This window comes from Heterodontus francisci, chromosome 2, assembly GCF_036365525.1.
Source record: "Heterodontus francisci isolate sHetFra1 chromosome 2, sHetFra1.hap1, whole genome shotgun sequence".
NCBI classification, from domain to species: domain Eukaryota; kingdom Metazoa; phylum Chordata; class Chondrichthyes; order Heterodontiformes; family Heterodontidae; genus Heterodontus; species Heterodontus francisci.
The window spans coordinates 209,266,080-209,287,462 of NC_090372.1; the positions used below are offsets into that span (position 1 = coordinate 209,266,080).

Below are 21,383 nucleotides of genomic sequence, written 5' to 3' on the forward strand. Positions count from 1 at the left end.
CTGGAGGCTTTTGGTTGCGTCACCAGGTCGTTGCTAGTTACTTTGTTCGCACAGTACAAAGTACAATGTTGGGATAGTGTGCACCCAAAGTGCTTTTCGGTGGAAGGTGATGGGCCAGCCAGCTTTTGCAGCAGGCCAGGAACAGGAACCTGATGTCAAAGATAAAATCACTAATTTGCATCTGTACCAATGTGGGAAGTAGTCAGCATCTTAAATTGGCTTTGACCCAATTAAAAAATAATCTTTGGCAAGAGTTTCCCAGGAGAATCAGTTGCAGAATACGGAGGATTCTACAGTCAAGTTCTAATACTAGTCAACTAAGTAAATTCATCCCGACAGCAGTAAGAGACTCTGCACAAGAAGGGAAAAAGGATAGTGTCATGGTCCTGTAGTTTTTTTTCTCAGAATATGCGTTTTGCCTTTAAGGCTTGCAAGGGATCAGTATTGCTTTAAGAACCAGCAAGCCTTAGGAAGGTGCATTTTCGTTTCCTTAGAAACAGCCATTTGGAGACTGAGATTCAAAGGGTGCATTCTCGTTACCATAGAAACAGCCACTAGGAGTGAATCTCAGGCGATACATTTGTTACAATTCAGTTTTGAACTGTTTTTTTAGTTGAAGACAGTTTGTTCTAACAGAACACATTGACACAGAGACACAGGACACAGCTGTGATGACAGCACCTGGAAAAAGAGCTCTCAACCATTTAAACTGAAGGAAGAGGATTTTTTGTCTGTTTAATTATTATCTCTCAAAATTCTAAAAAGGTCAAGCCAAAACAGAGATCTCTGGTAACTTAAATTGAAGAAATTAGACTGTGACAATCTTTTATCCCTCCAAAACTCTAGAGTCAGATTGATTCCATTGAAAGTATTTGCACGTCGTTAATTGTTGAAATTAGCTGGAGAAGGAAAGCAACATTCTGTGAGGACTTCAAGCAACACTGGACTGAGTTTGCAAGGACTCTAATTTTTTCTTTTTTAAATGTTGTTTATATCTTCATAGTGTTTAAGAATTTAGTTCTTCTAATTAAAGATTAATTTGTTGATTTAAAGACATCTGGTTTGGTTAGCCTCATTCGGGGGTTAACAGATGATACAATTTGGCTGGGTCTTTCTTTAATTTGCAAAGTTTTAAATGATATGTTAGCCGATCTGTGGAGCAACGGGATTGAATTAACAGTGCGTTGGTCTCACCACAATCAGAATCGTATATTTTGATTGGGGGCTTTGACAGGAGTGGTTGGTTGCAACAATAGCAACATCAGTAGATGCACAATTAAGATCAGAGCAAGTGGAGTCAGGGGACAAATAACAAAATGGATAGCAAGCTGACTACAAAACAGAAAACAGAGAGTGGGGGTTAAGGATAGCTACTCAGACTGGCAAAAGATGGATAGTTGTATTCCACAGGGATTGGTGCACTTTACATCACCAATTAAGACAGAAATTAGAAGTACAATTTCAAAATTTGCAGACAACACCAAATTTGGGGTATAGTTAATACTGAGGAAGAATGCAACAAAATATAAGAAAGCCTTAATAAACTCGCAGAATGGGGTGTAATTGGAACATGAATTTCAATATAAGTAAGTGTGTATTTTGGTAGTTAACAAAGAACAAAGAAAATTACAGCACAGGAACAGGCCCTTCGACCCTCCAAGCCTGCGCCGATCCAGATCCTCTATCTAAACATATCGCCTATTTTCTAAGGGTCTGTATCTCTATGCTTCCTGCCCATTCATGTATCTGTCTAGATACATCTTAAAAGACGCTATCGTGCCCGCGTCTACCACCTCCGCTGGCAACGCGTTCCAGGCACCCACCACCCTCTGCGTAAAGAACTTTCCACGCATATCCCCCCCTAAACTTTTCCCCTCTCACTTTGAACTCGTGACCCCTAGTAATTGAATCCCCCACTCTGGGAAAAAGCTTCTTGCTATCCACCCTGTCTATACCTCTCATGAGGTTAGAATGAGGCCACATACTGCTTGGAGAATAAAAGTCTAAACTGGGTAGAATAACAAATAAATCCAGGGGGTTACATATAATAAATCATTAAAAAGTTGGACGCAGGATAGTACAGCTAGAAAAAAAAGCAAACCAAGCACTGGGGTCCATTGCTAGAGTAATATAACAGAAAAGCAGAGAAGTTATGTTAACCTTGTATCGAACCTTGGTTAGACCACACTTGGGAGTATTGTGTCAAGTTCTGGTCTCCATATAACATAAAGGATACAGAGGCACTGGTGAAGGTGCAACAAAGACCCAAAATGATTCCAGAAATGAGAACATTTACTTATCAGGAAAGGCTGAAAAGACTGGAGCTCTTTTCTCCGGAAAAGAAAAGGCTGATGCACGACTTGATGGAGGTCTTTAAGATCATGAAAGGGTTTGATATGGTAAATGTAGAGAATATGTTTCCACTTGTGGGGAGCCCAAAATTAAAGGCCATAAATATAAGATATTCCAATAGAGAATTCAGGAGAAACTTCTTTACCCAAAAGAATGCTAAGAATGTGGAACTGGCTACCGCAAGGAACAGTTGAGGTGAATAGCACAAATAAGAGAAAGTGCTGGAAATACTCAGCAGGTCAGTGAAGAGAGAAACAGAGTTAACATTCCAGGTCGATAAACTTTCATCAGAATAACTCTGTGACCAGAGTAGTCGGGAAGGCCAGTGCTGGATTTATTGTGGAGATAGAGAAATTGAGCATGCTGGAAATGCACAGCAAGTCAGTCAGCATAAGTTAATGCGTGGACTTGAACAAGAGTAAACAAGAGGGTCTCCCCCACAAAATGTTAACCCTTTCTCTTGCAAGTGCGGACTGACTTGCCGTAAAGTCCCAATCTTTTCCTTTTTCAATTAATTTAATTTATGGCAGTGGTGCAGATACTCAAGCAAATTATTGGGACGATTCCTATCTCCAGGAAGCTGAATGACTAATTACAATCCAATACTATGTCTCTTGAGCAGTTTCAAACCACAGTATTTGCATATACGTACTCTGCAATGTTTAATGGCAGGGAGATTTGAAAATGATGTCAGTTTATTAGACGTGGCCTCACCTTGGACAGATGCCAGAGTCCTGTAGACACCGGTGACGGAGCAATTTGCAGGACAAGCATGATACCAGCTGTCAAGTATTGGGTTATCAGTACCAGTGAAGAATTTGAGCTTTTGAAATACGTAATAAAATGTTCTCAAAATTATAAATGGGATCAATTAGACAAGTGGGAAGATGGAAAGACTTCTATATGTATATAGCGTTTTACTGCATCTCCAAAACATCCCAATTTTTTATGGACAATGCTTCTTTGTGGTAGGTAGTGATCACCGGAAAGGAGAATGCTACTAATAAAAGTAAACAACATAATCTGTTTATGACAAATTAAAAATCATTTAAAAAATTTTAACAATTTGACATTTAAATACAACCCGATCCCTGCACGGACTGTACCCACCTGTAAGAAGAGCTGTAACTTCTAGACCGACTCCTTGATCGACTGGTTGAACGGGATCTTGTTCGGGAATGCGTTCTGTCTCTTGAACTGGATCTGTAATGGCCACGCGAAGTACTTCGACTTCGAGATCTGCTATTGCTATCTCTGGACGGTGAATCTTCTTCACTTGAGGTTTCTTGGTTTCTCTGCCTTTGGTTCAATCGTGCTGTCCGCCGAACTTCATCAAAGAGAGAGCCTGGCTTGACTTTATTTTTGCTTTTAATTTCTATTTTCAGTCCCTGGGGTTTGTTATCAGATTCAGTAGTCTCTACTTTAACCTCTGTATTAACTATGGGGCTAGCTGTTGGTACACTTGGTAATACTTTTAAAGGTTTCCACTTGTTACTGTCCGTTAGTTCATTTTCTGCCCTCGTACTACTTTCTGTTGCACTCCCATTGATGTCGGATGATTGGACTGCCTCAGCGCCATTTGTCTCTTTCTTATTCTGTCCAGCTTTCTCAGCTGAGGTGTCACTTTCTGATTTGATTCCTGCACCCTTTGCTCCTTTGGAACATCCAGCTTCAGAAACAGATGCTTCTTTTTCACTGCTTTTCTGCGTTGTCGAGGTGGAAATGCACTTCTCTGGGGTGGTGCGCCTAACGTTTTGGTTCGGGGGCTTGGGTTTTTCTGCTGCTCCTAGTGATTTTGCTACCGCAGTTTCAGCCTTTGCCGAATCACTCTTCTTCTGTTTTGGGGGGGATTCCGCTTCCCGTTTGAGACCCGAGGCACTTGTCGGTGATTCACGTGTTTCTGCATTCTCTTTGGCTGGATGCCCAACCTTTACTGAAGCAGCGCAATTTACTACACTGCTTTCAGCATCATGCCTTCCCACATTGGGTAGTGTATTCCTAACCTTAGATTTAATATCGCTTACTCCAGGCCCATCAGTTTTCGCCTCTTCTTCCTCCTCTTCTCCGAACTCCAGAGGAGGCTGCCAATGGAATATCTCCTTCGTTTTTGGAACCTTTTTGACTTTTTTCTTCTCGTTTTTCTTTTTGAACTTAGTACTCTTGGATTTTGACTTTTTCTTATTTTTAAGTTTGTGTTTTACCTTCTTCTTTCGCCTCTTCTCATTCTCCCTTGTTGAACCTGAAGAACTGCTGGAAACAGAGGACCTTCTGGCCAACGGTTGTCTGCTGCTTGCTTCTGAGCTGGACGATGCAGAAGACTTGGCGCTGCACACCTCAGATCTTGAATTTTCTCTTTTACTCGACGTCTTCCCTTCAGTCTCACCGCCATCAGACTTCTGTACCACTTCTCCCTCCTCTGAGGTGGACCCAGACTGCACTTTACTGCTTTTACTTTGTCCTGTTTCAGACTCTGTCTCAGATTTCAATCTTGCTTTCTTGTGAACTTTCTTTGTAGTTTCCTCATCTTTGCTGTAAGACCCTGAGGAGGATTTCCTTTCAGAGGATTTATTCCTTGCAGATTTCTTCCTTGGTCGTTGCACATTATCACTGGATGAGCTATACTTCACATTTAAATGTTCCTTGGTAGAACTTTTGCTGGATCGTTCACATTTTTTCTCTGTTTTTTTGTTACTGTGCTTTGTTTTGAGAGATTCTGACTGAGAGTTTGACGCATTATGTCTCTTTAATTCAGTTTTTTCCTTTTCTCTCTTGTACTCATCTGAGTCACTCTCGCTGGAACAATGTGAAGACACCACACTGTGTTCCTTTTCATATTTCTTTGCAGCGCCATGTTCTTTGTTCGCATGGTTGGCTGTAGAAATTGCCTGCTGCTCTTTATCATGTTTATTAGAAACGGAATTTTTCTTCCGAATTTTGCTGTACTTCTCTTCACTGCTAGCTACACACAGTTCTACAGATTTGTATGAATGACTGGAAGACTTGGAGTAGGAGGATTCACGGTAGGGGGATTTAGCTGGTGACTGTGACCTTGAACTAGACCGGCTTCTTGACCTGGAATATGACCGACTCCTTGACCTGGAACTAAACCCTCTACTCCTTGAACTCTTCTGATAGCCTGAGGTTGAACTTCGATCGCTTTCATGGGCAGAGTTGTAATGCCTTCTAGTACCTGGATTTCGGTGTTGTTTCCGTAAAGATGGAGACAGGTCATCCTCCCGCGAACATTTTGAATCTCTACTGCTCAATGTAGGTGTTGTTTCACTTAGTTTTGCCTGGGCTTCCTGGATCCGAACATAAGAAGGCTTCCAAGGTTTCTGGCCTGGTCTCCACCTTGAAGGCGGAGGACTTTCACTTAAAGGAACTGCAGGAACAGCTTCGACTGTAGCAGTGTGCGCTACAATTTTTTCATTTTCCTTTGCAGCTATCCTTGCAGTGTTGAGTTTCTTTTGGTTTAGATTTTCAAAGTGTGTTCTGGAGCTTCTCCTCCTTTCGCGCTTGGATTTGGAACTAGATCTAGATGTGGATCTACTTCTTGTAGATATAGAGCTTGAACTGGATCTGGATCTTGACCTAGACCTGGTCCTGGACCTCGACCTAGACCTGGTCCTGGATCTCGACCTAGATCTGGTCCTGGACCTGGATCTTGATCTGGACCTGGCCCTGGATCTCGACCTAGACCTGTTCCTGGACCTGGATCTCGACCTAGACCTGGTTTTGGACCTAGATCTTTCTTTGGATCGAGACCTAGATTTTGATCTTGAATAGGACCGAGAAGCTGTACTGGCTGAAGACGATTGATGACTAGAAGACCCAGACCACACACTTTCTGATGAGTGTCTTGAAGAGGCTGACGATGGAGATTTCTTTTCATGCTCAAGGGAAGACTTTGTCTTAAAGCTTAATGAGTGTGCAGATTCTGGAGGTACAGAGATCTCTTTTGTTTTATGTTTGTGCACTTTATGCCTTCTGGAATGCTTCTGCTTCTTGGATTTTTTCTTAGCTTTGATTTTCCTCCTTTCCTTTTTAGTTCTCTTATAGCGGCTGGATTTCCGCCTGCTGCGGTCATCTGAGTAATATCCATCATGTGACCAGGACCGTGACCAGGGCGAAGCAGATCTGTCACTCCACCGATGTGACTCTGACTTTAACCTGCAGATTGGAAGAACTAAAGCTCAACTGACGGCACAGTATTGATCTAGAGTCGAAACTGAATTAAATAAAGATAAAATTCCATCTCTTATGTCTTAGTATAGAATATTTTTACTTAGCAAAGTGACATTCCTGACTAATACCTATAAATGGTTACCCAACAAGAATGCATGTTTCCAATTTTCCCTCATCTGTACTCTGTGATTCTAGGTGTACCTCATTTCCAATTTGAGTGCCTTTATGTGATTTACTTATTCTGAACTCATAAATCAGACAAGTGATTCCACAATTTCATAAGTGTGATTTAATTAAAAATTGCATGATTATATTTTAACGTAAGGAAACAGGAGCAGTAGGCCATACGATCCTTTGAGCCTTCTCTGTCAATCAATAAGATTATGGCTAATCTACTATCCGAACTCCACTCTCCTGTCCTATGCCCATATTACACCACCTCTCTAGTGTTTTGCCTAGTTCAGTAATCTAAACAAAATTTTAGAATGCAATAAAGTAATATTATACGTATAAAGCTTACATATCAGAAGCATGTGCACTGTAGCAAAGAGAATACTGCAAAGTATGCAACAGACAGATGACATATTCTCTGTGGTATTTTAACTTGACTGGTGAATACTACTTTGAATTATAGGTCCTCAGAAACACAAGTGCACTCGACATGTTAGATTATAGAGTTGCAAAAACCTTTTTAAATAAAAAAAAGTCTCATTATATAGTGTTCTTACTTGTCTCCTTTAGTCCATTTCTCTAAGCTGGCAGCTCGGTATGTTCTAACTCGTTGCATTTCTTCCTTCCAATGAGGTGGTGTTTCACTGCTTTCCTCATCCAGTTCTGATTCTGAGTGTGATCTAGATTTTGATGGAGTGCGATAACGCTAATCCAGAAAGAGAAATAAAAAGGTTAAAAACTTCAATTTCTCAACCTTCTGTGGCCTGGAAGGACAATTCTGCACATTAGTATTTGAACTCCCTCTCCTCCCTCTTTAATTCCTCTATCTGCAATCCCGCTCGACAGATTGGGTCCACACTACAGTACACAGAAAGCTCTAGCAGGGTACATTCTCTAACTTCCGTTCTTCGACTTGCGAAGAACTCAACAGATACCGGCGCACAGCTGCAGGCAATCCTGCAACACCTCACATAAGCTAACTTAGCTGTGTGAGCCCAGTTGATTATTGACAGGCTTTTCCATTGTGTGGGTGAGGCAGTTATGCTTTTGTCCTTGGCCGATGTCCACAAGGGGCAATTCACAACGTAGGTCAGTGGACAGTAAGAACCTTGGCTGATTCTCCCCATCTCAAAATCAAGACCACCTGCCCTGCTACCATGCCAGCTGAAACCAGCTAAATGTTAACACAGGCTGAAGATCGAGCTCGAGACCCTCTTGACCTGCAGGGCTCCATACGGCACTAGACGGTACATTATGCTGAATCCAAATGTGCATTTTTCACGCCTGAATTTAAACAGTGAGTGTCAGCCAACTATTCTACTCTAGGATCATCGCAGACAGCCATGCCACAGACACTCAACACCATTTCAACCTGCCATTGTTAGGTAAGTTTTAACACAACTCAAGCCAACAAAATAAAAGCAAAATACTGCAGATGCTGGAAATCTGAAATAAAAACAAGAAATGCTGGAAATACTCAGCAGGTCTGGCAGCATCTGTGGAGACAGAAGCAGAGTTAAAGTTTCAGGTCAGTGACCCTTCATCAGAACTGTTCCGATGAAGGGTCACTGACCTGAAACTTTAACTCTGCTTCTCTCTCCACAGATGCTGCCAGACCAGCTGAGTATTTCCAGCATTTCTTGTTTTCAAGCCAACAAAAAACTGTTTGCCTCCTCCTCATCCAGAAGGATAGTCAGCCATCCATTAATGGGACCTACAGATACCCACCCAATAAAAGTCACTGATGGTTCAGTACCAACCCACACTTTGAGCCATCAGCACCAGTCAATATTTTCTGAAAGGATTATGAATGCATGCTTTCCTTTTGAGTCTGCCTATTCAATAGCAAAATATTTCTCTGTAGCAAAACACAATCTGGAATCCAATAAAGGTCAGCAATCTTTACGAGGGGGCAAATATTGAATTTTTCATCCTGGTATTGTAATCAGTGATAAATTTAAGGATCTTTATTTGTATAAGCTCAAAATGAGTTTCCTTTGATTTGAAAAAAAAAGATAAATTTAGGTGTAGAACCCAAAACTCAAATAGTAAGGCACCACCAATGTTTGAAGGAGTTGAGAGGCTAAGCAGGGCTCAGGTGATTTAAGGATAAAACCAGGTGGACTGCAGGAAGAAGGTTTTAAGATGGTGGGAAGAAATGAGTTGGCATGCGAATAGGAGACGGTGTGATCTTTTCAAACAGTGAGAATGCAGGAAGAAGGTAGAGTAGCAACATTTTTGGACTTAAACATGAGAAAAAGTTCAGAAAAAGCAATTAAGAGCCTAAAGCATCAGAGACTGAGTCACAGGCAGATAAAAGTAAGTGCGTACCATTGTGCCCCTGCCTTTAATTTTACGCCCCGATTTTGACACCACTGGTTTCTGCTCATTATGAGTTGAAGGTGCTTCCTGAAGTTTTCTGCAAGAGAAGAAAAATAGCTGAAATTTCACTCTAAAATGGTGAATTAACAAATTAAAATTTCACTCTGTGAAATTCCACATAATACACAAATATAAATGATTAACAAGTCAAATTTTACCCGTGGGTACTTTCTTAGCCTTCAATAAATGGTTCCCAAGCACAGAGGAGATGCCAGTAGTTCTGGGAAAAAAAGTTCTTTACTGTTGCATTATTTTGTTACATAACAAAGATTTGAATATACTTTGTTACTTTTAGCAAGTCCTATGTAAACTCTTCATCCAGGATTTACCAACCTTTTCAGAACAATCCTGCATTTATATAGCACCAGTCATGTTTCCAGGACATCACAATGCGTTTTACATCCAAATTGACTTTTCTTTTTTAAGTGGAGACACTATTGTTATGTAGGGAAATGTCGGAGTCAATTTTCGCACAACAAGGTCTCACAAACAGCACAAACGAACAGTCAATCCATTTGTTAGTTTGGTTGGGTGGTGGGGGTGTGGGGGTGGGGTGGGGTGAGGTGGGGTGGGGTGGGTGGTGACCGGCTGTAAAGTGGAATTATGGGCGGGCGACTGGGAGAAGTCATTGATCCTCTTTGAAAAATGCCAGAGGACCTTTAAAATCCATCTGAACAGGTAGATGAACAGTCACTGGTGCAGTAAAATGGGTGAAGGGGAAAAGGAGCCTGAAGCACATTGCTCAAGCAGAGCAGAGAGAGCTTTGCTTTGCATCTAACCATTCGACACCAGACGAGGGAATATTTGATACCAACAGTGACAGCGTCGGGTACTTTTCCCTCATCTCAATGTACAGAAAAATTGTGAACACATGATCATTATCACCCTATTCAAGAGAACGTCGTCATTACCTTCAGTAATGAACTAGTAGAAGAAAAACAGTTAAGGAGAGACATAAACCAAAAGCATAAGAAAATTCAAATGGAATGATGAGAGTATCTATTGGCACAGATTATGTTTCTAATCTGAATATATTTTATGTTTCCTTCTAAAGTCTCTTGTGATCTCCAATATTCCACGGTTGCAGGCCAAAACTTAATATGAACACTAATTAGCCAAAATATAGCACAGACAGAATTATAGCTATTCTGATGTTCTTTTTAGTGCCTGCCCAGCATTAAAAGCAACAGAAATGCATACATTTAAAATCACCTTTGATCCTAAAAGTTTTATATAAACAAAACCGATATAGATACATACATCGCTAAAGATCAATATAGATCGATGGCAGTTTATTCCATCAGAACATATGAAATCGGAACAGGAGTAGACCATATGATCCCTCAAGCCTGCTCTGCCATTCAGTAAGATCATGGTCGAACTGATCTTGGTCTCAATACTTTTTTGGCCTGTTTCCTATAATCCTCGACTCCCCTATAGTTCAAAAATCTGTTTAATTTGGCCTTGTATATACTCCATGACTCAGCTTTCACAGCTCTATGGGGTATACAATTTCAAAGATTAACAACCCTCAGAGAAGAAATTCCTCCTCATCTCCGTCTTAAATGGGCAACACCTTATTCTGAAACTGTGCACCCTCGTTTCTAGATTCCCCCAGAAGGATAAACATCCTCTCAACATCTACTCTCTCAGGCCCCCTCAGAATCTTGTATGTGTCAATAAGATCACCTCTCACTCTTCTAAACTCCATTGAGTATAGGCCCAACCTGCTCAACTTTTCCTCAAAGCAGCCTCATTATCCCAGGAATCAACCTAGTGAACCCTTCTCTGAACTGCCTCCAATGTAAGTATATCCCTCCTTAAATAAGGAGACCAAAACTGTACAAGTACTCTAGATGTGATCTCACCAACCCCTGCACAGTTGTAGCAAGACTTCCCCTTTTTTATACTCCATCCATTTGCATTCCTAATTACTTGCTGTACCTGCATGCTAACTTTTTGTGTTTCATATACAAGGACACCCAAATCCCTTTGTACCTCAGCATTCTATAGTCTCCTTTTAAATAACATTTCGCTTTTCTATTCGTCTCGCAAAAGTGGATAACCTCAAATGTTCCCACATTATACTCCATCTGCCAAATTTGTGCCCACTCACAACATACCTATATCCCTTTGCAGACTCTGTGTCCTCATAACTTGTCTTCTCAACTACCTTTGTATCATTAGAAATTTTGGCTACAATACACTTGGTTCCTTCATCCAAGTCATTAACATAGGTTGTAAATAGTTGAGGGCCCAGCATTGATCCCTGTAGCACTCCACTAGTTAGTTTGCCAACCTGAAAATGCCCCATTTATCCCGACTCTCTGTTTCCTGTTAGCTAGCCAATCCTCTAACCATGCTAATATACTAACCAAAATAACATCTTGTGCAGTGACCTTTTATGTGCTACCTTATGGAATGCTTTTTGGAAATTCAAATAAACACGATTTCCCTTTCACAAAACCATCTTGACTCTGCTCGATTGTATTATAATTTTCTAAATGTCCTGCTACTACCTCCTTAATAATGGATTTCATCTCATTGATTAGCTGCATGGACAAGAAAGCTAAAATGGAAAAAGTTTCCTGGATGGGAAAACCCTAAGAATATTTCAAACCAATAAATTAAATGAATACAAACCCTACGTGTAAAATATGTTCTATAAGTTCGCACATACCAATGCAGAGCAATACCATATTTTACTTGTTAATAATTGTTTTAAAAAATAACAGCAACATTTAAAGCATTGTCACTACAGTTCACTCACGGTTCAGTATCTGGTTTTGGCAAATCCCGCCTGAGCAAAAATCGGTTCTCTGGTACCGGAGGAATCTCTTCTGGCCTTACCGACAGTTTCTGTCGCTTTGGGTTTGATTCTCTGTCTTTATCATCCTCCTCACCCACGCCATTATGACTGCTGCAGCAAGAAAAGCAGACTGAAGCTCACTCAGCACTTAAAGGTTACCAGTAAATATGTGTGTACAAGCACCTTTAGATACATCCTAGAAACCATTTAAAAAGTGATAAATAAAATAAACAGCTACCAAAATGGTGCACTCTTTGAAGCTGTGATACCGCACAGCACTAAATCTATGACTATATCTACAAATGCATGTTTCTTTAAGCAAGTCAGTTGTTAAAGAAAAATCCATAGGCAAATGCTATGGGGAGAAAGAACAGAAAATGCTAGAAATATTCAACAGGTCTGGGAGCATTTGTAGAGAGAGACAGACAGATCAATGACCTTCCATCAAAACTGGAATAAGTTACAGATGTAACAGATTTTAAGCAAATACAGAGGCAGGGAAATGGAGGGAGGAGGGGAGGGAAGAAAAGGGAAAGTCTGTGATAGGGTGGAAGGCAGGAGAGATTAAATGATAAAGGGATGATGATGTAAGGCAAAAGGAGTTGGTAATGGGACAAGCAAAGAAACAAAAGATGGGTCTAGAAGAGGTGTGAATGGGAAAGCAGAATCATTACAAACAGCTGGTGTGTGAAAAAAAAATAGGGGCAGAGGTTATGATCTGAAATTGATGAACTCAGTGCTGAGTCCGAAAGCTGTGAAATGCCTAATCGAAAGATAAGGTGCAGTTCCTCGAGGTTATGTTGAGCTTCATTAGAACAATGTAGGAGGCCAAGGACAGAGGCTTTAGAGTTGGACTGGAGTGAAGAATTAAATTGACAAGCGACTGAAAGCTCGGAGTCACACTTGCAGATTCACAAAGTGGTAACCAAATCTGTGTTTGGTTTCCCCAAAATAGGGAGCGTATCATGAGCAGTGAATACAGTATACTAAATTGAAAGAAGGACAAGTAAATCGCTGTTTTACTTTGAAGGAATGTTTGGGGCCCCAGACAATGGGAGAGGAGGTAAAAGCGCAGTTGTTGCATCTCTTGTGCTTGCATTAGAAGATGTCTAAGAGAAGGGGAGGAGGTGCTGGGGTGATTGAGCAGTGGACCAGGATGTCAGAGGGAACAGTTCCTTCGGAATGCTGAAAGGGGAGGGAGGGAAATTCATGGTTGGTGGTGCCAACCTGGGTGATTGCAGAAATGGTGGAGGATGATTTGTTGAATGTGGAGGCTGGTGCAGCGTTAAGTGGGAACCCTATCGTGGTTCTGCAAAGCAGGGGAAGGGGTAAGAGAAGTGAGGGAATTGGAAAGGTTGAAGGCCCTGTAAACCACGGTGGAGGGGAATGTTTGTTTGAAGAGAGAGGAAAACACTGGTATGGAAGGTGACATAGATACAATGGAGACAGAGGAACTGAGAGAATGGAATATATTTCGGATTTCCAGCATCCACAATATTTCGCTTTTGTCCAAAGGGGATAAGATGGGACTTCTCGATTAAGGATCGTTCATATGCAGCACTTGAATGGAAAAAACATGGGCAATAAATTACCATTTTCTCTTTTTATGGTCGGACTTCCTTTTCTCTACCCCTTAGAATATCACTCTGCTTCAAAACTCATGGTGCCATGAGAAGTTGCTAAACAAAGACCTGTATTTATTAGTATAATATTAATATGCCAGATGCACCTTAAGCGGCCCTTCTGAAAAGGCCTATACCAATGAAATTCTGCGTGTACAGTTGCTGATGGGCCACCTATATGCCAATAGAGAGTGTTGTCTGGCCTTGACCTGTCATTATATTACTTAGTATTTATTGCACAGAAACAGGTAATTTCGGCCCAACAGGTTCAAGTGTGGTCTAACCATGGTCCTATCCAAGTTTAACACAACTTCTCTGCTTTTCATAACATTTTCTTCATGGTTGTAGCCCACCACTTCCATCATCGTTTCGGCTCAGGATTTCCTAGGTGCAACAGACCTAGTTATTTCAGTTATGTTATGAGCAGAATGATCCATCAATAAAGAATTTCAGAATTCCAAAGCATGAACACAGGCTTCTTAGATTAGACTAACGGAATGTCTCCTGACAACGCAGAACACGCGCAGAGTGATTGCCGATGTCATCCGCGTGGCCAAACATTCGCCAGCTTGCTAGTATGGTTCCGCGCATGCCGACGTCACCAAGCAGCGACATCAGACATAATGGTCGCTGCCTCCAGTCCTCAGAACAGTACCCGCTCCCTCCCGCCATCCCTCCCTTAATTACCATTTTCAATTTCCCACTCCCTCCTGCCCCATTCCCCCTGGTCGCTTATTCCTGTCTCACCGTTTTTGCTGCTTGCTCCCCGCTTAGCTGCTTCAGGCGCTTGCTTCCTGCCTCGCCGCTTCTCCACCATTGGTCGTTTCCCCGCCTGGAGAAGCGGCAGTGTTGGGAGCGGTAAGCGATCGGCCAAGGGTGGAGTGAGCAGCCGAGGGTTGGTGGGGGGGGTGGGGACGTGCGGGGAGCAGCGAGGCCTGGAGCGAGTGGGGTACTGTTCGGGGTATGATGGAGGCGGCAATCACAGCCATTGAGGGGGTTTGAGTTTAATTTGTTTTTTGTGTCAAATTCAGCAGCGCCATCTTTATTACTGGCAGTTGCCTAAGACGTCGCAGTGACGTTTCAGTCAATGAGGCTCCATTTGCGCATGTGCCAGTACTGAGCCACCTTTTGATTGTGCTGTCAGCAAACACAGCCTTAGACTAACAAAGAAAATAAGCTTGCATTTATACGGCACTTTACACATCTCTCAGACATTTGGGCGGCACAGTGGCGCAGTGGTTAGCACCGCAGCCTCACAGCTCCAGCGACCCGGGTTCAGTTCTGGGTACTGCCTGTGTGGAGTTTGCAAGTTCTCCCTGTGTCTGCGTGGGTTTCCTCTGGGTGCTCCGGTTTCCTCCCACAGCCAAAGACTTGCAGGTTGATAGGTAAATTGGCCATTGTAAATTGCCCCTAGTGTAGGTAGGTGGTAGGAGAATGGTAGGGATGTGGTAGGGAATATGGGATTAATGTAGGATTAGTATAAATGGGTGGTTGTTGGTCGGCACAGACTCAGTGGGCCGAAGGGCCTGTTTCAGTGCTGTATCGCTAAATAAAATAAATAAAAAAACATTTTACATAAAATACAGTGCTTTAAAGTGGAGTCACTGCTTTTACAGAGCAGCAATTGGCAGAAAGCATGATCCCACAAATAGCAATCAGTGTGACTGGCAGTGAACTGATTGAGGGCAGGACACGGACACCAGGAGAACTCTTCTTTTAATTGCGTTGTGGGATTTTTAACATGTCTCTGAATCACTGGAAAAGATGGACAGCTATTATGTTCCATCCGAATGCTGGCACCACTGATAATGCAGCAGTCTGTCAGTACTGCATTTTTGTGTCAGTCTACATTATTTTCGTGGGCCATGGTGTCTTGCTAGAAGCCACTCACAACACACATCACTCCATATAAACCACCTAAGTTACAAAGTGGTGCTAATTGGCCTTTATAGGATCATAGGCAGTAGCAGTAGGCCATTCGGCCCATCGAGCCTGCTCCGCCATTCAAACAGATCATTGCTGATCATCTACCTCTACACCATTTTTCCCCACTATCCCCATATCCCTTGATGTCATTGGTATCCAGAAATCTATAGATTTCTGTCTTGAACATGCTCAAAGATTGAGCTCACACAGCTCTCTGGGGTAGAGAACTCCACAGATTCACCACCCTGAGTAAATAAATCCCCCCTCATCCCAGTCTTAATGGCCTATACCTTATTCTGAGACTGTGCCCCCGGGTTCTAGGCTCACCAGCCAGAGGGAACATCCTATCCACATTCCTGTCACGTCCTGTAGGAATTTTGTAAGTTTCAAATGAGGTCATAGAACAGTACAGCACAGTACAGGCCCTTCGGCCCACGATGTTGTGCCGAACCTTTAACCTACTCTAAAGGGTATAATCATATGGTCTTAACTCCTGTAATGAAGCCTTAAATGGCTGCTTTAGGATTGGTATCAGTGCAGTAATAGCAACAAGTATTTATGACTAAGTAAACAGAAAAAAATCAGTGAGAACGAGAAAACAAAAATTTATTTTTCTTCCAGTGTCAGTTTGGCTCAGTTAGTAGCACTCTGGGTCAAAAGGTGGAATGCAAGACCGAGACCCAGGAATTGAGCATGTAATCTAGGTCAACACAGCGGTGCATCACTAGTTTAGGTGCTGCATTGGTGGAGGCACTGTCCTTTTGGATATGTTAAATGTGGGCCCTATTTAAGATCCCACAGCACTATTTGAAGAAGAGTGGGGATCTCTCCTAGTCCTGGTCAACAGTCTTCCTTCAACAAATATCAAAAATAGATTAACTGGTTTGTATCTCATTACTGTTTGTGCAATTTTGCTGGATGCAAAATTATGTCTATGTATTGCACTCAGAATAATTCACTGTACATGAGGCAACTTGGGATTTGTTGAGAGAGTTGAGAAAGACACTTTACAAATACAAGCTTCTTCTCTGCTGAATTTTCCTCAACACTGGTTCACACTGGAGTGACCAACAAGCTACACGGTAGGTAAGGACTTACTTCAGTACATGGTTCTGTCATGGGGATTTCGGTAAGTGAATTTTAAGTCTTATCACTCAGTGGCACGATTACGACGCATTGTGTCTGGAGAGAATTCTACCATGAAGGACGGATGTCCATAGTAATAGGTGCAATTTGAAATCATGATTTGCATATCATGAGGAATTTTGATAGCGTAAACGAGGAGAAAATATTTCCGTTGGCAGTAGGATCAGTAACAGAGGACACAGATTTAAGGGAAGAATCAGAGAAGTGATGGAGAATTTTTTTTTATGCAACTATCTTGAATGCGCTGCCTGATAAGCCCCTTGCAGACTAAGCAAACTTTAAGAGTAAAATTTCATGAGGTAAACTTCTCATTCTTCAAAATTCTAGAAAATACAGGCCCAGTTTCTGCAACCTCTCCTCATAAGACAATCCCGCTAACCCAGGGATTAGTCTGGTGAACCTCCGTTGCACTCCCTTTACGGCAAGTATATCCTTCCTTAGGTAAGGAGTCAAAAACTGTACGCAATACTCCAGCTGCAGTCTCACCAAGGCTCCATACAATTGACTTTTTTACTCCTATAGCAAGCGATAAGCTGCAAACTGATGAACAGCAGTTGATGTTCATGCCATAACTGATGCTCGGAGCTTTGAACAAATGTATGCATGGTTTCCCCTTTCTAAAGTTTAACCATGTCACTGACGCAATTTGTTGTTTACATTTGTTCAAACGGCTCCTCAGACCTCAGGGGGAGACGGTGACATATTAGTAATGTCACTGAACTACTAATCCAGAGGCCCAGGTTAATGCCCTGGGGACACGGATTCAAATCCCACCATAGCAGCTGGTGGAAATTAAATCAATTAATTAATAAAAAGAATCTGGAATTAAAATAAATATTCCCAATCACACAATGCTGTTCGTTTTTGAAAAGGTGCAGACAGGAAAAAGTATTTTTGTTTATTCTTTCATGGGACGCAATTGTTGCTGGCAAGGCCAGCATTTATTACCCATCCGTAATTGCCCTTGAACCACTGCAGTCCATGCGGTGTAGCTAAAGTGTTTTTTTCTGTTGTGGTTTGATACAACTGAGTGTCTTGCAAGGCCATTTCCTTTCTGAAGGACACTAGTGAACCAGGACATTAGTGAACCAGGTAGGCTTTTACGACAATCTGGTAATCTCATCATCAGTGAGACGAGCATTTTATTCCAGATTTTATTAATTAATTGAATTTAAATTCCCCCAGCTGCCATGGTAGGAGTTGAACTTGTGTCTCCAGTACATTAGTCCACGCCTCTGGATTGCTAGTCCAGTAACAATACACTATGCTATAGTCCCCTTAATAACCAAAAGTGGTCAAAGAGGTAGGTTTTAAGGAGTGCCTTAAAGGAGGAGAGAGGCAGAGTGGTTTAGGTAGGAAAGTCCAGAGCTTAGTACAGCTTAGAATCACAGAATGGATAAAACACAGGAGGTGGCCATTCAGCCCGTCATGTTCTCGATGGCTCTCTGCAAAAGCAACTCACCTAGCCCCACTACCTTGCCTTTTCTCTGTAGCCCTGCAAATTTTTTTCTCTTCAGATAACTATCCAGTTCTCTTTTGAAGGCCTCGATTGAATTTGCCTCAACCACACTCTCAGGCAGTGCTTTCCAGATCCTAACCACTCGCTGCGTAAAAACGTTTTTCCTCATGTCGCTGTTGTTTCTTTTTCCAATCATCTTAAATCAGTGTCCTCTGGTTCTGGGTCATTCAGCCAATGGGAACAGTTTCTCCCTATCCACTCTGTCCAGACCCCTCATGATTTTGAATACCTCTATCGAATCTCCTCTTGACCTTCTCTTCTCCAAGGAAAACAGTCCCAACTTCTTCAATCTATCTAAGTAACTGAAATTCCTCATCCCTGGAACCATTCTCGTGAACCTTTCCTGCACTTTCTCCAATGCCTTCACATCTTTCCTAAAGTATAGTGCCCAAAACTGGACACAATACCCCAGTTGAGGCTGAACCAGTGTTCCGTACAAGTAACTTCCTTGTTTTTGTTCTCTATGCCCCTATTAATGAAACCTAGTTTCACTACCTAGAACTGTACTCCAGGGAGAATGTTGTCACTGAGACTGCCCTCAATGCAGCCCAGCCTCTACCAGTCATGAATGAGCTGGACATACAGCCAACAAAATCAGAACTCAGTGATGCCATTGATTCTCTAGCCAGCAGAAAAGCCCCTGGGAAGGACAGCATTACCCTTGAAATAATCAAGAGTGCCAAGCCTGCTATACTCTCAGCACTACATGAACTGCTATGCCTGTGCTGGGACGAGGGAGCAGTACCTCAGGACATGCGTGATGCCAATATCATCACCCTCTATGAAAACAAAGGTGACCGCAGTGACTGCAACAACTACCGTGGAATCTCCCTGCTCAGCATAGTGGGGAAAGTCTTTGCTCGAGTTGCTCTAAACAGGCTCCAGAAGCTGGCCGAGCGCATCTACCCTGAGGCACAGTGTGGCTTTCATACAGAGAGATCGACCGTTGACATGCTGTTCTCCCTTCGTCAGATACAGGAGAAATGCCGCGAACAACAGATGCCCCTCTACATTGCTTTCACAAATCCATGCTGGCTTTCCCAAATTAATCTGCATTTGTCCAAGTAACTATTAATTTTGTCCCGAATTATCGTTTCTAGAAGCTTCTCCACCACCGAGGTTAAACTGACTGGCCTGTAGTTGCTGGGCTTATCTTTACACCCTTTTTTGAACACGGGTTTAACATTTGCAATTCTCCAGTCCTCTGGCACCACTCCTGAGTCTAAGACTGTAAAACTTTGGCCACTGCCTCCACGATTTCCACTCTCACTTCCCTCAGCATCTCATCCGGTCCCGGTGCCTTATCAACTTTAAGTACAGCTAGCCTATCCAATATCTCATCATCACTTTTAAACCCTTCAAGTGCCTGAATTACCTTCTCTTTCATCATGACCTGTGCAGCACCTTCTTCCTTAGTAAAGACATATGCAAAGTATTCATTTAATACCTCAGCCATGCCCCCTGCTTCCATGCGCAAATCCCCTTTTTGGTCCCTAATCGGCCCCACTCCTCTTTTTATCACCCTTTTACAATTAATATGTCCATAGAAAACTTTGGGATTCTCTTCTATATTAGCTGCCAGTCTCTTTTCATATTCTCTCTGTGCTTCTCTTATTTACTTTTGCACTTCCCTCTGAACCTTCGATATTCTGCCTGGTTCTCGGTTGTAATACCCACCTGACATCTGTTATAAGCACACTTTTTCTTCTTCATCTTTAACTCTTTGGTCATCCAAGGAGCTGTGGATTTATTTGCCCTACCTTTCCCCTTTATGAGAATGTAGCTTGACTGTGCCCGAACTATCGCTTCTTTCAGGGCTGCTCATTGTTCAATTACCACTTTGCCTGCCAACCTTTGATTCCAATTTATTCGGCCCAGATCCATTCTTACCCCATTAATGTTGGCTTTCCCCCATTTAATTACTCTTAGCCTGGATTGTTCTTTGTCCTTTTCCATAGTCAGCCTAAACCTAATGATACAATGATCACGGTCTCCTAAATGCTCTCCTACTCATACTTGATCCACTTGGCCCATCTCATTCCCAAGGACCAGGTCTAGCAGTGCCTCCTTTCTCATTGGACTGCAAACATACTGCTGTAGAAAATTCTCCTGAACACATCAAGGAACTCTTGCCCCTCTCTCCCTTTATACTACTACTATCACAGTCTATATTTGGATAATTCAAGTCCCCATTATAATCACTCTATAATTCTTGCACCTCTGTAATTTCCCTGCAAATTTGTTCCTCTATATCTTTCCCACTAGTTGGTGGCCGATATACTACTCTGAGCAATAACTGCACCTTTTTTGTTCCTCAGCTCCAACCAAATAGATTTTCTCCTTGACCCCTCTGGGACATCCTCTCTCTTCAGCACTGCAGTGTTCTCCCTAACCAATACTGCCATCCTCCCCCTTTCCTTCCTTTACTATCTTTCCTCAACACCTTGTATCCAGGAATATTTAGCACCCAGTCCTGCCTTCCCTAGAGCAAGTCTCTGTTATCGCCATCACATACTTCCACATGGCTTTGTGTGCCTGCAGTTCACCAACCTTATTTAGCACACTCCACGCATTCACATATATGCACAGTGACCCTAATTTAGACTTGATTACTTTCCATCTTACTCTGACCCTTCCTAATACTTTACTATTTCCTACTGTAGTGCAATCTGTCTCTTCCAATTCTCTGTACACCTTGGTGTTCCTCTCTTGTATTATCTCCTGGTTCCCAAACCCCTGCCGAGTTATTGCAAACCCTCCCCAATAGCACTAACAAATCGCCTCGCATGAAAATTTGACCCAGCTCTGTTCAGGTGCAACCCATCCAGCTTGTATAGGTCCCATCTTCTCCAGAACTAGTCCCAGTAATCTAAAGCCCTCCCTCCTGCACCAGCTTTCCAGCCATACATTCATATGTACTATCCTCCTATTTCTGTACTCACTTGCGCATGGTACTGGGAATAATCCAGAGATTACTACTTTTGAGGTCCTGCTTGCTAATTTCTTACCTAGCTCACTAAACACTTCTTGCAGAACCACATTCCTCTTCCTATCTATGTCATTGGTACCAGTGTGGACCACGATTGCTGGCTGTTCACCCTACCCCCTCAGAGTGCTCTGCAGCCATTCAGTGACATCCTTGATCCTGGCACCAAGGCGGCAACACATCATCCTGGATTCACGTCTGCAGCCACAGAAATGGCTGTCTATTCCCCCAAAATCAAGGAGACAGTGGCATAGTAGTAATGCCCCTGAACGTGTAATCCAGAGG

General features: G+C 42.4%; 1 protein-coding gene across 7 annotated transcripts in view; it reads right to left on the reverse strand.

Annotated features, from left to right (window-relative positions):
- Positions 1-21,383, reverse strand: part of nktr (natural killer cell triggering receptor) — a 358,088-nt gene that overhangs the window by 19,519 nt on the left and 317,186 nt on the right. For all 7 annotated transcript variants that reach the window (XM_068015501.1, XM_068015482.1, XM_068015472.1 and 4 more), the window contains 4 exons: positions 11,861-12,010; positions 9,040-9,127; positions 7,266-7,414; positions 3,463-6,522 (listed from right to left, as the gene is read on the reverse strand). In XM_068015501.1, coding sequence (XP_067871602.1) covers positions 3,463-6,522; positions 7,266-7,414; positions 9,040-9,127; positions 11,861-12,010 — 3,447 coding nt within the window. The remainder of the gene's footprint in view (positions 1-3,462; positions 6,523-7,265; positions 7,415-9,039; positions 9,128-11,860; positions 12,011-21,383) is intronic.